Source organism: Quercus lobata, chromosome 3, assembly GCF_001633185.2.
Source record: "Quercus lobata isolate SW786 chromosome 3, ValleyOak3.0 Primary Assembly, whole genome shotgun sequence".
Classification (NCBI taxonomy): Eukaryota; Viridiplantae; Streptophyta; class Magnoliopsida; order Fagales; family Fagaceae; genus Quercus; species Quercus lobata.
Genome location: NC_044906.1, coordinates 63,722,660 through 63,740,234, shown reverse-complemented (window position 1 = coordinate 63,740,234; position 17,575 = coordinate 63,722,660). Strand labels below are relative to the sequence as shown.

The window sequence follows — 17,575 nt, the reverse complement described above, 5'->3', positions numbered from 1 at the left end:
AGAATAAAGAAAAAACCAGAATGTTACTATATAAACAAATAACAGTTGCCCTTCCTGTTACTAAACAGTTTCACCCTGAATGTTATTGAAGCTGACATCCCTAAAGAAGAACCCAGAATAAAGAATTAAATAAACATTACAGTACAGGTACTATTTCAATAAGAGCTAAATATAACAAGGCAGTTTCAGTTGCAAGTGCTTCAAATGATGCAGGTTATTAAGCTGGCCTCCAATCCACCCAGTGAGGTTTAGTCCTTGAATTTTACTGTATAAAACTAGTAGAGACCATAGAAGGGTAAGGTTTTGGGCTTATGATTTATCTTAAACAGTCTTGTACACAGCCAACAAATTTGATGTAGCTTCTAAAATTCAAAATGATACACATTTTCTACAAAAGTCAGGATTCTAAATGACTGGTGTACATAATTTTTTAAATCAAGAAACTGATTAAGTCCAAGCGAATGAATAAAACTAGGAAACAATTGCAAGATCTTTCTTCACCATGGTAAGCTAAGCAGAAATTATGCATCTCAATTTGAAAAATCAGATCAAAAAAACACAAAATCATACCAGACAGAGCTCGCATCCAAGGCAAAAGGAAATCTGGGGCCCGCCAGTGACTTCAACCGCAACCATCCTAGTCAACTGCATTAACAAAAAAATAAGACCAATTAGCCAAATCACAATTTTTAAGTTCAAAAACTTATTCAGTACCCCTTTTTTTTTTTTTTTTTTTTTATAGAAACACAATAAATACTTATAAGTTGATATGATATCCATTACCATTGTGTAACAGATGCAAATGAAACAGTGCTACCAAAAATGGAAACATACCTTGGCATCAAATGCAAAAAGAAACCGGTCAGAAACGACCGAGGAGGAACAGTTCAATGTGATTTTTTGATTGAGGCATATTTCTTCAGAGTTCATCAACGTGTCCTCTGTTTCTTCGACCCGCAACCTTTTATAGAATACCCATAATCAACAGCATCATCTTCTTGAGGAGGACAGGTGCATTCTACGTGGACCCCCCACATTCTTATAGAATAACAGGTGTCATCTGACTTATATCTAATAGAAACCTTAACACGATTCTGGTCAGTTGGATTTGATTCATTCAAATGTCTCTGCAGCAGAGACCATTGAGTTAGAGAAAATAAATATTGGGAACATGAATATTCTGAATCTCCCCTTAGATCAATAGACTGATATTCACGATTTTCATAACCATTGATGGAAATTTCAACAAAGCCTTGAAAGCGCTTTGGTCCAGGAACAATACAGACAACCAATTTTGGAAAATTGCGACCAACAAAGAAAAATATGGAGTTATCAACACTTCGATGATTAAACCATTTCAGCATCTCAGTTCCCGAAAAAGTAATATCAGGATCAAAGCCATCAAAGCTCTCTCCCCAAAAATCAACCCATTCAGTAGCCTTAGTTTCAGATGGTAAATTATTGGAGAACTGCAGATCCATTAATTTGTTGCTTCTTGCGCTACCACATACTCTATTTGGTAAAATCCCAATAATTCCTATTACCTGCATGCAATTAGAAAATTCAATATTTTTCATTTAGCAAATCTCGTAAAGTATTTAGATAAAGTAACAAAAATTGTTTCTTTATATATATCTTAAAGCAAGAGAGAGACCTGATTAAATAGCCCGCTTGGTGAGGTATTCAACAACCTGGAATTATCCACATGAACACTTCTTATTGATTGTGGAAGTCCTTGAATTTCACGAAGAAGCTTGCAATTCGTAGCAGAAAGTTGTATTAATCTGGGAAATCTGCTAATGCTTTCAGGGATGGTAACAATATTGGTAGAAGATAGAAATATCGCTTCCAATGCGGGGAAGTAATCAGGTTTCATCAAAAGATCTAATTCAATTATGCCTTCACATCCCAGGAGAATCAATTCTGTCATGTTCACAAACCCATATCCGGAAGAGCCATCAAAAGAATCGCACGTCGGTCTCAATTTGGCAGTAGGGATCGACAATTCCCGAAGCTGTTGCAATTTATAAATGCTATGTGGAAGATCCCCAAGGTTTTTGCAATTACGAAGGTTTAATACCACAAGCTCAGTGAGATGCTCGATTGATGAAGGCACCTCTCTAATACCACTCCTATCTAAAAATAAAGTGTTTAAACATTCCATTTCTGGATGAAAATTAGGGAGCTTCTCAAGGCTTGAACAGCCAGAAAGAATAAAACGATAAAGAGATTCCAACCTGAGCTGGCTTGGAAGAATTTGAAGTTTTCTACAACGCTTGAGATCCCATGTTGTAAGCTTTTCAAGAGATCCAAAGCATTCATCAATCTCAACTAAATTTTCACAATAAGAGAGGTCCAAGTACTCTAAATTTGGGGCCCCTAATTCAGTTAATTTAACTAAATTTTCACAATTAGAGAGGTCCAAATACGCTAAATTTGGGGCCCCTAATTCAGTTAATTTAACTAAATTTTCACAACCAGCGAGCTGCAAACTCTCTAAATTTGGGGCCCATGATTTAGGTAATTCCGTAATAAATTTACAATACCTGAGATTGACATCTTTCAAATTTTCTAACGGACGCTCCTGTAGGGGAAAAAAAAAAAAAAAATCAAAAGTTAACTACAACAAAATTTGGAATAAAAAATTTAACAATAATCCCAATTTAAAAATATACATAATCATACCTGCGTAATTAGCTTTGGCAATCTAATGCGACTATGTGGCATCTCAATAGCAACAAGTTGTTCAGGAAAATACTCAGATGGCCAGTGAAAAGGATAATTGGGCCACTTAAGAAATATTAGCTTGTGGGGAAGAAATTCAAGTGGCTCACAAATATGTACATTTTCAACTATTAGAAATTTGAGATTTTCCATATTTCTGAAAGCTTCCGTGTGTAGTTGCACTTTTACTGGTCCGGGCGAATGCAACATTATGCCTCGAATTTTTCCTGATCCCTAATTGGAGAAGCATCAAGTCAACTCATAATAGAATTTTCCAAATGTATAATGATTTTAAAATTTTAAGCGAAAATAATACTAATGAACTAATATTTTATAAAATGATAGAAAAAAAAAATGAAAGAAAAAATACAATACATCTACCTAGTGAAAAAGAAAAAAAAAAAATAAAGAGAAAAATTCTACATAATCAACTTACTGTGTTATTTTTCAGTACATGAAGGACATCATCCTTGAGACACAACCTACTACGACTACCAGGCTGTTCAGGGAACTCACTATGAACAATTTGCCAACCTAATTCTTGCAGTAAATCATGCATCCACAAATAATTATTGAAGATGGTTATGAGAGATTTTTCCACAAGAACATCTATATCAATGCTTGGCTTGTAACGGGGAGTTTGTAGTATATTTATTACGCGATCTTTATCTTCTCCTTTGAAGAAACAAGCAATATCTAAAAATATTTTTTTTTCTGTTTCTTCCAAGCCATCAAAACTTATCCGGAGTGTATCCAAAACTTTTTTCGGAGGAGTTTCTTTCAGTCTATCTAGGGCACTTTTCCATGCATCAGGGCTTCTATGTTTCAAGAAGGGACCCAAAACATTAAGAGCCAAAGGAAGGCCTTGAGCATAACTTATTGCTTTCTTGGACAACTCCACATAACCTTCTAAAGGATGGTCTTTCTTGAAGGCTTTTCGACTAAAGAGCTGAAGAGCTTCATCACTATTCAATTTCGTAGCTTCGTATATTTCAGCTCTAGCCACATCATGTTTGATCAATAGATGTTGATCTCTTGTAGTTATAATGACTCTACTCCCTCGACCAAACCAAATTCGCTCGCCTGCTAACTCTTCTAATTGATCAAGTTGATCCACATCATCAAGAACGATAAGGACACTTTTATAACATAATCTTTTCTCTATCACATTACTTCCCCATTGAACATCTGAAAAATCAATATTTCTTTCAATCAAGATATCAGAAAGAAGCTGTTTTTTTAAATGAACTAAACCATGTTTTCCACATTCTTCTCTAACATTGGCAAGAAAGCTGCTGCCTTCAAAACGATTACGAAATTTATCATAAACAACTCGTGCTAGAGTTGTTTTGCCCAATCCCCCCATTCCCCAAATCCCTATAAAGCGAACATCATTCAACCCCATGCCTAATAAATTCACCAGTTCCTCCATACGAGAGTTTATTCCAACAAAATCCTTGTGAACAATTGAGTATGTAGAAGTCAATTTATCCAATATCTTTCCAACTATTTCTTCAACAACTTTTGCCTCATGTCTGCAACGAACGTAGGACAATAATTTTGTTGAGTTAGCAAATGCCATAAAGATAGAAAATATTCAGCAAATCAGTTGTCCTTGCTTATCAAAGCATTCCTACACACACGCACACATATATGTGATCTGAGTAGTGGTCTCATAAAAAAAAATCTACATGGTGGTATTGGGTGAGAATGGTTAAAATATGCCAACATCCTTAAATATGAAATTAATAACCTTCAATAAAGCTTTTGAAATTGAAAATATAATTGTAGTTGTTCCTGGATTTTTTCATCACAACATGTCAAAATTAGACCAGGCAAAATGGGACTTGAGCTCACTAACCTGATTAAACTTAAAAATATATATATAAATATGGGTCGGGTTTTTTTGGACACATAAAAAGACGAGTCAATTCAATCTTGTGAAAGTCCGGTCAGGTCGACTTGCAGGTTGACCATTTTTTAACAACACATGAACTTTTCATTTTGAGTCCTTTTTGGTTCTTTTCTTCCACTTTTTTTTTTTTGGTCACTTCTACTTATTTAATTTCCTTTATAGAATAGTCATAGTTATAAAAAATATAGTTCTTTATTGACATGTGTTTATTGAATACTAATTTATATTAAAATTTTATATTGGAGTTGAAAATATTGACAATATTACTCACCAACTTGGTGTACAATTCTCAAGTAAATTGAGATGTAATTCATATTAATTATTTACTTATTTTTCTTTTCCCCAATATGTTATATTTTATTCGTAACATTTTATACATTTAGTTATCTTTGAAGATAATCTAAGTTTATTTATATTTTGGATGCAATAGGTGCACCTAATGAGGTTGTTAATGTGATATGGTCCAAATCTTGTGTTTGATTATCTGTTCTTGTGTAATGATGATAAGATTGGTAAACAAGTTTGGACCATATAACTTTAAATATTTATGTATTATTTAATTTGGACTATGTTCATTTATGACTTTATGTATTATTCAACTTTGTCCAAAAAAAAATGATTTTATATGTTATTCAACATTTATTTTTAAGTGATTTTGTTTGTAAGTTCTCTTATTTGTTATAAAAGGAAGAGAAGATAGAATGATTGATTTTTTTCATTTTATATATATTTTTTAATGTGAAAAGATATGGGTGATATCGGGTCAACCTAGCCCTCAAAAGACTGGGTTAGAGTCATAGGTTTTGTGACCCATTTAGGACAACTGTTTCTAACCCGAAACCAATTTGACCCAAACTCAACTAGGTTGAACCCAAACCTGATCAACCCACCTTGTTTGCCAGGTCTAGTAAAATAATATATAAAAAGGATGGGTTCAAATTACATGTTATATGGTTTTACAAGAGTTAAACATTTTCTAAACCCTACAATCCTATTATAGATTTATCGATGAAAATTCATTATTTGTCATATTATAAAAGAAGACTAAATTACAATTTGCATCATCTAACTTAGACCAAAATTCAATTCATTTCTCTAACTTCACTTCCATTCAATTGAGTCCTCTAAATTTTAAATTTTCAAATTTATTCAATTAAGGTCTTCAGTTAGGCTTCGTTTGGGAGTTCATAGGAGAATAGAATGGAATGAAAATGAATAATCATAAAGAAATGGAAATGAATGAAATGTATTTAAGTAAGGGAAAGGAAATGAATGAAATTGAATTAAGTAACCTTGTTTGGATATTTTAAAATAAATGAATGGAAATAAATGGAATGTAAGTAACCTTATTTGGAAGAGTAACATAAAAGGAAAGAAACGGAATCATTTTATGAAAATATTACGATTAGACCCCTATTTCAAAATAAATGGCTAAATATATAGGAGTATTTTGAGAGTTTTAGTAAAAAATTAGAATGATTACATTCCCTCCATTAAAACTCTTTCAAATAAAGGAAATGAAGAATATTCTAAAATTATTTTTTTCATTCATTTCCATTTTATTTTATTTTATTTTATCCTCCTAAACGAGTGCTTAAGATCATGTTGTTATTGTCCCCAAAAACATTTTTTAAAATTAAAAAATCTAAAAAACTAATACAAACTTTTTAAAATGCAAGTGACATCTACGCGATGAAGGTGGTGGACAAAGAGGCCTTGGTGAAGAAGAAGAAGGTGCAGAGAGTGGAGATGGAGAGGAAGATGCTGGACCATCCATCCTTTTTTGCCTAAGCTCCACGCCAAGTTTGAAGCCTTGCATCTCTGTTGCATTGTCATGGAGTTTTGCTCCGGCGGTGACTTGCATCCCTTGTGCCACAAACAAATTGTCGGTGATGAAGAAGGGTGTAATGTGTGGAAGTTGTTTGTTTGTTAGGAAAATTATGGAAAGGGAAAGAAAAGTTGTTTGAGAAAAAATATTGTACAGAAAATTTGTTGGAGTTTTTTTTTTTTTTGGGTTAAATATGTATAAATTTTTGTTGTATTTATGTATTCTAGATGAGATTTTTAAAAAAAATTCCTTTCCTTTTTTCCTCTAATTTGGACAAGAAATGATAAATATTTTTTCCCGGATTTATAATTTTTTTAATTAAAAATTTTCAAAATAACAAAACCACATATTACTGAGCATGAATTGTAATTTAACCTATAAAAATGAGCTATTATTTTGTGTAATTTTGTCTGTATATTAATTTGGGTCAAAAAATGTAAAAGTGAGTCTTTACACAGACATATCTTTTTTGTAGCATAAGCAATAAGAATGTAGGGCAAGTTTAATACTATAATGGGCCCAAGCCCAGTAAGCTAACATGTATACACTAACAACTGACATGGATCATCAATCCTCACAAATCTAAAGTAATCGTTTAGGTAATTTATTAAACAAAAAAAAAAAAAAATTGATTGATAAAGAAAATATAGTGTAGATGTAAGTTATAGCTTTTTTTTTTGGTAATTGGTTTCAATTTCTTATTTGAGCCTAGTATTAGAGGGTTTTTTTTTTTTGGTACAGCACCTAGTAGTATTGGAATTAGTATGACGTAATTGTTATGTTTAAACTACATCATAATTTAAAGCTGACTATAATATATATATTTCAAAGAAGTAAACATATAATTTTTTTTGAGAAGATGTAAAACATATAATTTGAATGCTTAAAAGTGAGATGAAAAATAAATTAACTTGGAAGTATTAATAGTATGGTCATATATTCAAAAAAATTTAAATGTTCTATGTATGTCTTTGATTTTTAACAGTCCTTTAAAAACTATATCGCAATGTACAAAAATGTTTTAAAACAACAAATAAAATTCAAAAAATTGGTTAGAAAAAATTGTGAAAACATACCATGTCATAATTTTTATGCTACAAATAAGAATTTTTTTCCTTGATTATATTGGGTGAGTTAAAAGATTAAAGTATATAGCAGTTTCAAAGAATTCCGAAAACAACAACATATAAAAATTGGCAAATTGATTAGGGGATATTGCGATAATATATCATATTATATTTTTTTTTTTAAGATAATGACAGAAATTTAATTCAATGTGAATGTATATCATGTTATTATTTTAAGGTTACAAATAATAATTTTTTTGGTCTTTTGGAGAGTGTTATATTTTCAATTAAAAATTTTAAATTAAGAATATTTTATACACACAAAACTGAAATCTCAATTTTTGAGAGAACCTGAGAGAATTTAGGGGTGGGGTTGGGGGCAATTGCGCCCACCCTGCTGGTCTGGCTCCACCCCAGATGCAACAAATAAGTTCATCGCCTCTTATAACAACACTTTTATATAATGGAATATTCAATTAGAAAAGTAATGATTTGAGGGGAGATTAACTTATTTGTATTTATAGAATTTCAAGAAAGAGAGCGTCATATCTTGAAATGTTTGGGAATGAGTGTCATCTTGTGAAACCTCAAAGAATATTGGTGCATTACTTTTTTTTTTAAATTAAAATATTAAGAACAGGCAAGTTTAGAGGGCATGAATGGAATACTAGCTGTATTTTCTACAATGGAATTCGACAAGAATGGTGGACTTGTGACTTGCTATCTTTAACAAATATACATAAAGTAACTTATTTGTGATCCATATAATATTTTTTACTTGAAAATTTATATGAGAAACTGAAACTCATCAAATTCCCTTTGAATTGTAATTGATTATATACAAACTTTGCAAAAGTTACTCAATTATCAAAGTTGGAATTTGATTGACTTAAATATCACTAGCCAATAGAAAATCAAAAGCAAAAAGACAAGAAAAGAAAGTGATCGAATGGTCAAGTGAAGAAATTCTTACTTGTCTCGTAAATCCCATCCAGCAATTTTAGCAACTTGTGTCAAAGCAGCTTTCCATCTATATACTTCCTCTATGTTATCTTTGTAATGCTCTTCATGTTTAGCAAAGGCTTCTCCAAAAGTCTCCTTCAAATTCCTCACATCACTAGGATCTATGTAGTGAAAAACAGGCAAAATTATAAGCCTCTCCTCTTCCATGCACTCAACAATCTTTGCTAGTTCAACCAAACACCAACTCGATGAAGCGTAGTCCTGTGAGATAATGACAACAGCAAATCTTGACTCTTCTATTGCTCTCAAGAGCTCTGGAGCAATGAATGTTCCTCGCTCAAGTTTTTCATCATCCCTGAATGTGAATATACCTTTCTGCTTCAAAGCAGCATATAGATGGTCTGTGAAATTTTTACGGGTGTCACTGCCTCTGAAACTAAGAAAGACATCATATGTCCATCCAGACATGGTAGAAGAAGAAGATGAGGAAGCGCTTTCTGTGCCCATAAAAGCCATCGGATGTTAATTTGGCGATTCTTGAACTACAAAATAGATATGTATCAGATATAATGAAGCCAAAAACAGAGAGAAAGAGAGAGAGAAACCGGTCACCAGTCCGGTTTTTTAAACCCACAAAACTGGAAATTTTATTTTTGCAGGAAACTGTTCCGACCGCGGTCAAACCGTCCGGTTGTCGGAACCGTGCACAGGTTTGCCGGTTTCTTTCCCTAAATTATTTTTTTTCTAAAAAGGCAATGGTTGTCAGGACTCAAAAGCTGAAGTTACCTCTTCTTTGCCGGATCTGTTTGTTTGGGGAGAGACTGATGAGATGGCTTGAAATAGATTATAGGCTTTTTCCAGATCTGCTTGTTTGGAGGGTAAATAAGTGAAGTAAGAGAGATTGAGGCTGGCTTGGGTTCTGATCGTGAAGTGAGGCGGAGGTAGAAAGAGAGAGATGATTGAGAAGTGAGAACTGAGAGAGGGAGAGAAGGTCTGTGAGAGACAGAAGTAAAGTGGGATTCTTTTTTGGAGAAGAGAGGCAAAACGTACTAGTGGGGTTATTTTAAGACTTAAAATGCCATGTTGACTATTCAGCAAAAAGGAAAGAACCATGTGAAATACCGGAATGTTCTTTCCTATTTATCTTGAACGATTTTTAAATAAATTAGTTTATTAAACCTTTTGAGATATTATTAATCTTCTACAAATTTGTTAAAACAGAGAAATTTTACTGTCTTTATTTTTTATTATTTAATCAAGATATATATTAAATCTTTTTAAACATTATATTATTTTAATCAATATTGGTAAATTTTGTACATTTAATTTATTTATTTTTATATTATTAATTATTAAAATAATTATTACGTCATCCCGGTTCAACATTGGTTGAACCTCAATTCGACCTCAAAGATTTTGAACTTTTCTCTTTTACAGTTCAATGAACGATCTAGATCTAAAAATCATACCGTGTTGTGCTTAAATGACTGAGGATTCTTTTACGGTTTAATGAACGATCTAGATCTAAAAATCATATCGTGTTGTGGTTAAATGACTGAGGATTAAGATTAAGAAGAGAGAGTGAAGGCATTAAAAAAGAGTGAATTGAATCAGAGATAGAAATAGGAATCAAATCCGTGCAACAGGAAATGTGTTTGCAATTGAAGAGAAGAAAGTATGAGAGTAAGAATTTGTAATTAAAAAAAAAAAAAAAAACAGCAGTAGAGTAAAAAAATGTGTGAACACTACACGCACACTCGTTTTCCACCAAGGTACCATACTGTAATTTACTTTTCTGACAACGTGCAATGGACTTAAATCCTAATCAATCATAAATTGGTAATGTGTGTCAAGTTTGTGTCTATGAGTGCTTCCATTATATACCATCCCATATATGGATATATTTTTGTTTTCTAATATTTGAAATAAAAAAGTGCTTTTAAATACATTACTGGCTTACTTTAAAAAATAAAAAAATAAATAAAACCTAATTGATAAATGGACCACTTCAAAACAGTCCAGCTAACAATTTATCCTATTATTATCTAATTAACTAACTCTTAATAACAATATGTGTTGTATATCTAAGACTTAGATGACTGAGATCTTTTTAGATATACACCACTGTCAGTTTCTTTAAAATCTTTTCTGATGGGACTGACGAAATCAACTACCGACGAACGCAGTATTACAGACGAGATCATCCTCATGGACGAACCTAAACAAGTGCCTCCATCACTGACGAAGGTATCAGGACCATTCAATACTGCTAGTAACACCTCGGACGGTTACAACAATAGCTACGCAAATCGTTGAAAGCACATTAAAACCCCATTACTAAGCAGGAAGCATTACCAAGAAAGGCATTAACATCTCATTATTAACCACAACGGTCAAAATCCAAGGCAACATATATATAAAGCTCTCACATTACCAACACAAGGTACATAGACATACTCAACTATAATTCTTGCTCTGTCATATTACATTATTCTTTCTGAACGAACTTCTTGATATTGACTTTGGCATCGGAGACTTTGTGACAGGCACCACATCATTGACCATCTTAAGGATACTATCACCCGGGTTGAAGATCGGTTCCATCTGCCTTCTCTGACTGACGAACTTACGCTTCATCAGTTTAGCGCCGTCTGTGGGAACGACATTTTCAAATTCATATTTGAAAACGTAGTTTCCATCAACTTCTACATTCATATGGAATCCAATCCAGATTCCACAGCCTTGGCCCAACAAGTTCAAGCTCTTGTGGCCACCATTGAAGAACTCACTAAACAAAATCAGGAAATGAAGTTACGACTTCAACAGGCTCAACAGGAAGAGAATCGGTCCAAGGATAACATGGAGGGAGAAGTGGATAGCCATAGGAGGAGTATTCATCAAAGACCTACTACTCCGGACGAGCAGAATTCAAATCTCCTTCGAGAGATGAGGAAGGAGATGGACGAATTGAGGAATGCTATTAAGGAGAAGACAGACCGAAGCGTAGACAGAATGGTAAGGGCCACGAATTCGCCTTTCACTGCGGCAGTCCTTGAATGCCCTGTACCGTCAAAGTTTCGTTTACCTCAACTTAAGCCGTTTGACGGGCTCAAAGATCCTCAGGATCGCCTTAATACATTCAAAATGACATTGGGCCTTCAACAGCCACCCGACGAGATACTGTGTCATTCCTTTCCCACCACTCTCAAAGGGGCTGCAAGGGAATGGTTCACAAAGTTGCCCACATCGTCCATCGATAACTTCGAGCAATTAAGCAGCGCTTTCTTGCATCACTTCATTGGGGGGTAGCATCCCAAGAGGCCAGCGGACCACTTACTCACCATTAGGCAGAGGGAAAATGAAACTTTGAGGTCATACGTGAAACGTTTTACTCGGGAGACCCTCGAGGTAGACGAAGCTGATGATAAAGTACAGTTGATGACCTTTAAAGCAGGACTGAGATCCAGAGATCTCATGGCTTTACTCGCAAAGAACCCTCTAAAGACGATGACAGAAATGCTCCTAAAAGCACAGAAGTATATGAATGCCGAAGACGCTTTGACAGCCATAAAGGATGTAGAGAAGCCAGGAGACAAAGGAAGAAGGGATGACAAGCGTAGGGGTCAAAAGAGGGAACGCCCAGATCGTCGGAATAATGACAAGAACAGAAGAAAAGAATACAAAGGCCCTCGGACGGTAAAATTTACCCCTCTAGTTATGCCTGTTGACAAAATTTTAATGCAGATTAAGGACGAACACTATCTCAAATGGCCAAGACCATTATACTCATCTCCTAACGTCTGTGATAAGAACAAGTACTGCCGATTCCACAAGGATCATGGCCACAACATGGAAGATTGTAGGAACCTAAAGGAACAGATAGAAGAGTTGATACGGAAAGAAAAATTACAGAAATACGTGAAGAAGGGAGAGTATAATAAGTTCAGGGACGGCAATAGGATTATTATTATTATTTTTTTTTTTTGAAGTTATTCACAATACCTTATTTATTTTTACTACCTCACTTTACAATACACCTAACATCAATGTTCATTTTTTTACCACTTCATTTAAAATAATATAAACAACTCATTAAAATAATAAGGGAAGAGAGAGAATTTGAGTTTTTTATTGAAGGAAGAGAGATAATCTTAATAAAATATTGTCTTTTATTTTTAACGACTTGCTACAGTCAAATTGTATTTATATCAATTTACTGTAGTTGCAAAAAATGTAGCTTTAACTTCTTCAATAACAAATGATTTTTTGGTTCTTTGGTGGTAAATTTTTTTTTTACTAAAATACAATCACCATTGTGAATGCTTTTATTGTTTTTGTTAAATTTTTAGGTTGAATAGTTGCTAATTGTGCTAGGTTGGTTAGGCTGATTGGGGAGGAGGAGGGCTTAGGATTTTGGAAAAGGGGGCCAACAATAAAAAATGAAAAATATCATAAGTAAAAAAAAAAAAAAAGGGCTTGGGAGGCCTAGGCCCCCACCTGTGTCCATTCTCGCCTATATGTTGATGATTTGAGCTTGATGCCACAAGTTGTTTGTCTCTTTATTTGTATATCTCTTCACATGTTTATGTGGTCACTTGTTTTATCTTTCTTTGTCTGCTTCATAAGACACGTTGACTGCTCTTTAGGCTTTAGATATAGATGCATATTTGCTTGAGTCTCTAGGATAATTTATATTCCATCCAGTTTGAGTAACGATATATGAAGGCTAGCTACGGCTGGGCAAACTTGGGGTGCCTAACCTCTTCCGATCCTATACCCTAACTTTGAACCTAGTTTGGTTGAAAGACATTCATGGAGTCATGTTTTGGTTCCTAGACCTATAATTAAGTGGCGACACCTTCATCTATTTTTAAGAGGCTCTGCGTACTCCCAAGCTCATGCTAGCTTAGAGTTTAAAACTGCTTTTAGGGAGGTTAAGTATCGCGTATCCTGCCTTTGCAAGGAGGAACCGATATGTCATTGTGTCATAAAAATGGGATAAGGTTCAAAGAACTTATGGTAGGTATAGTAGTTGAGATTCTACTTCTAATTCATTACATGATGTTGAATGGTCAGAGCGGGATCAAGATCATGCTGTTTTACGATTCATGTGTTTACTGATTTGCTGAATTTTAATTGATATTGTTTAATGTGGATCTAGGTTCACATTTTAACTTCATTTTTTTTTCTCGAATTATTATATCTTTGTTTAATATTTTCTAGTTCTTATTGTTAATTTGAGAACTACTGCCCCTGGACGTAGGCTTTTTGATAACCTTTTGCGCAAAAATTGATATGATAGCACTCTCACTACCCAATTGCTCATATGATATGTGGTAGGACATATGTGAATCATGTTAGGAACATATGTCAATGTAGAATTGGTTAATCCTTTGACAAAATGCACTTTACTTGTAATTGAATAGATCTAGGATGTGTTTATTACTTCAAGGAACAATGTTTCAAGTCCAAGTGTTAAAGCCATGCAAATCTGTCCAAGAATCAAGTGAAGAAGTGCTAGATTTTAAAACTCGACAGCTAGCATCTATCGAGGTTTAAAAGGCAGCTTTTACCCGATACTTGACAGTTGCTTGATAGATAACTTATCTATCGAGATTTAAGAAAATCGGTTTTTCAGATCTGATTTCACTTCAATTCGTGTATACATGGCTAGGCTTTCTTTTCTCACAACCCTAAACATATATAAGGATTATTTCAAGGGCCGTCACAGCTGATGCAAGTGAGTGCAACTTGATGCAAAGGTTTTTCATAAGCATATTGTGACCTGAGACAATTTGCCTTAGTTCATCTTTCTCTTCAAGAAGCTATTGCGTTTGTATGCCGTAGGATTTTGTAACCAATGAGCTTTGCGATCTTCATCATGTTGATAAATTAAAGAACTTTGTAGCCAACATCCTTCTCAAGTTGGTGGTTAGCCTCATACTTGGATCCGTGCATCAATTGATTAGTCACATACTAGGAGCCATGCATTAAAAGGAGAGATTGTCACTACAGAACAAGTCCAATTGGGTATTGGGTTAAGGGTTCAACTGTAAGTTGGTATAAGGTACTGAGATTCCTTTACTTGTAACTACTTGTTGTGATAATAGTGGATTCTCGGGAATGGTGACTTTAAAATCACCCAGTAAGGTTTTTGCCTTAGGGGTTTTTCCCATTTCTAAACAAATTACCGTGTCAACTTTATTTTCCATTGCATATTAATTTAGTTGGTGATTTGTTTATGCTACCACGTGTATTGCATGTTAATCGGATTAATTAATTAATTTGGCTAATTAATTGGTTAATTCATCACAAGGGGTTAATACATTTTTGGTTTATCAATATGCGAATCATTAGTGATAAGAATAGCCAACCTAGGTCATCAATAAAAGCCTTTTGATTTCTTATCATATACTTAGGTAGATAATTTGTTTAAAATACTTTCAATTCATGATTTACATGGTGGAAGAGTACTACTAGTTTCAAACTCTAAATTGTGCGTGCCGATTGATCTGTAAGCAAAGATTGGTTAGTGATCTCCAAATATCTTTATGTAAAGCATGATTACAGCTTCTTCATGTCTTATCTTATCATATCTTGCGTGTATATTAATATTCCAATATTTAACCTAAGGATTTGATGAAGAAGATGATTTTATGTTTGAAATGAAGAGGGAAGCCAAAGAGGAGATAGAGACACCATTTATGAAGAATGGAAGAATGTTATTAGAGGAGTTAATTGCCTTTTGCAATATAGAAAGAAATCTTATTCATGTCTTCTTCTCTGCTGAAGAGCTCAGAAGAGCAACATACAACTGTGACCCACTTCAAATTTTTTGGATGCAGATGGTTTTCACTTTTACAAGGGTTTTTTTAGAAGATCACTTATTTTTAGTTAAAAAGTATGGCAAAAGATCATGGGCTATACTTGGAGAGATGTTCAAAGACATTGTCATTGGATCACAAATTAATGAGTGTCCACCAAAATGTTCTAAAACTCTTAGGATGTTGCTTAGAGACCAAAAATCCGATTCCAGCGTATGAATTTGTAAGGGACATCATTCTCTCCAACTGTATTTGTATCCCATCAACTAAGGGACTTAACTCTGAGCCATTACCATTGAAATGCAAATTAAGGATTGCAATGGGCATAGCTAATGCAGTTGCATATCTCTATATTGCATTTTCAGGCCTGTTATCCATACATATATATTCAGCTGGGTAACATTATATTGGACGAGAACAATGTTGCCAAATTGATTTATTTCTCACTCTCCATGTCAATTCCCATAGGTCAATGGCATGTACAAGTTTTTCATATTCGTGGAAAACTTGGGTACACAACGCTAGAATGTGTGCATGTGGGCTATGTAACTGAGAATGCTAGTGTATATAGTTTTAGCGTGCTTATACTAACACTTTTGGCAAGATGAGGTTCATGTTTATACGGTGAATATGATAATGAGGCTAATAATCTAGTAGATTGGCCAATGCTTTGGTATAATGCCACTGAAAGAATTATTTTGAATGTTCCTGGTGAAAGAGATGTTTAAGCAAGCAATTAGGATCAATATAAGTTGCAAAGTGCAGCAAAGAATAGCTATTGAGAAACCTACAAGTCAGTAGAAGCAATAATAAAGAATGGCAACTAGATTTTTGAGTGTCTTTTTACCAATAAGCCTGTCCAACTCACAAAATAAACCAATAATAAAAAGAGCATATTTTGACACTCCAGCCTTGAATGAAACAGTAGGAAGATATTCAAACATTTCCCTTTGATCTTGGGTACATGCAAACATGCCCATGATGGGAAGATTTCGCATCCTTGGTTCAGGGGAACTCATAGCAAGACTGCCTGATAAATCAGGACCTTACTGGAGTTTATTATGACACAAATTATAGAGCATTTCCTTGACAAGGGAGCTCCAACTATATTCACTGGAAACATTATATTAAAAATGAATAGACACCAGATGGTTTAGATGAAGGCGGAGTGTGATTCGTTTGTCAACATATATAAGCTTATTTGGCTTTTTGCTGGAAAGTGGACCAAAGTATATTTGTGCTTTGAAAAAGGAAGGAAAAAAAAAATTAAGGTAAATGAAAAGGCTATACTTAAACAAGAAAAACTAAAAGCTAAATGTAAAAGCTAGTAGAAAATGGACATGTATCTACACAGTTTTTCCCATTTCCCAAATGAGTACGATATTGAAGGAGTTCAAATTATCGCAGTGGGGAGAGTGCATAAATGATTGTGATTTACAAATACTGATACAACAAAAGAAAATGACCAGATTCAACAAAAAAAATTTAAATACCACAAGCCAAGGGTTGATTCAGAAACTCAGGCTAGGAAATTCATAAATGGTGCCCAAAGACCTTTGTTTTTTCTTTTTTTGGAGAAAGGAGATCAAAATTTCTGATGTACATAGTAATGAAGTAAAAATCAACTTCAATTTTTGAGTTAATGCTAATATATAAAATTTTGTATCAGTCAACTGCAACTTTTGTCATAATAACATCCCTAGTTTCAACTACAAAAATTGCACAACATCCTCCAAAATAACTTTAATTATGCAATTGTTCACAAAAGAGATCAGAACCATCATTATACAGGCAATAAGACATTAAAAATTTGAATAAAAAGTATCCATTCTGCTAATTGGAACCCCTGTATATGGCAAAGATGTAAATAGAAAAAGTTTATGATATTGAACCCTGTATCAGCGAAATGTACAACAGTGAATATATTAGTTGTCACGAGACATCCCCAAGATCAACTTCACAAGAACGTAAAAAAGGCTTTCGGATGCTAAGCAATAATGTGAGTGCATCACAGAATTCACTCAAGTAAATAAAACTATAAGAACCAATGGAGTTATATGAAAAATCCATATTTATATGTGTAATATCACCATGAATTCAGGACTGCAAAAATGTAATAATTATATAATATTCTACTTTAAATGTGTAAGAGAATTAGTTTGACTAACAGATAGACTACATGGCTCTAATTGCGTCGAATTCTTCCTCAAAACTTACTAAGATCCATATCTTGGATTCAAAGAAGTCAAACTTT

At 33.8% G+C, this 17,575-nt stretch overlaps 1 protein-coding gene across 3 annotated transcripts; it reads right to left on the bottom strand.

Moving 5' to 3' along the window:
• Positions 1 to 290: 290 nt before the first annotated feature.
• LOC115982792 (TMV resistance protein N-like) lies at positions 291 to 9,508 on the bottom strand. 3 transcript variants are annotated; one of them, XM_031105509.1, is made up of 9 exons: positions 9,284 to 9,508; positions 8,508 to 9,039; positions 3,161 to 4,259; positions 2,686 to 2,958; positions 2,547 to 2,584; positions 2,238 to 2,296; positions 1,655 to 2,136; positions 835 to 1,544; positions 291 to 645 (listed from the first exon to the last, which is right to left on the bottom strand). In XM_031105509.1, the coding sequence occupies exons 2-8, from the start codon at positions 9,011 to 9,013 to the stop codon at positions 930 to 932; spliced, it is 3,072 nt and encodes a 1,023-aa protein (XP_030961369.1). In that variant the 5' UTR covers positions 9,014 to 9,039; positions 9,284 to 9,508; the 3' UTR covers positions 291 to 645; positions 835 to 929. The 3 variants fall into 3 exon arrangements, with proteins under 3 accessions (XP_030961369.1, XP_030961367.1, XP_030961368.1); XM_031105507.1 differs by having other exon boundaries at positions 1,655 to 2,584; XM_031105508.1 differs by having other exon boundaries at positions 1,655 to 2,584; positions 8,508 to 8,994.
• Positions 9,509 to 17,575: the final 8,067 nt, after the last annotated feature.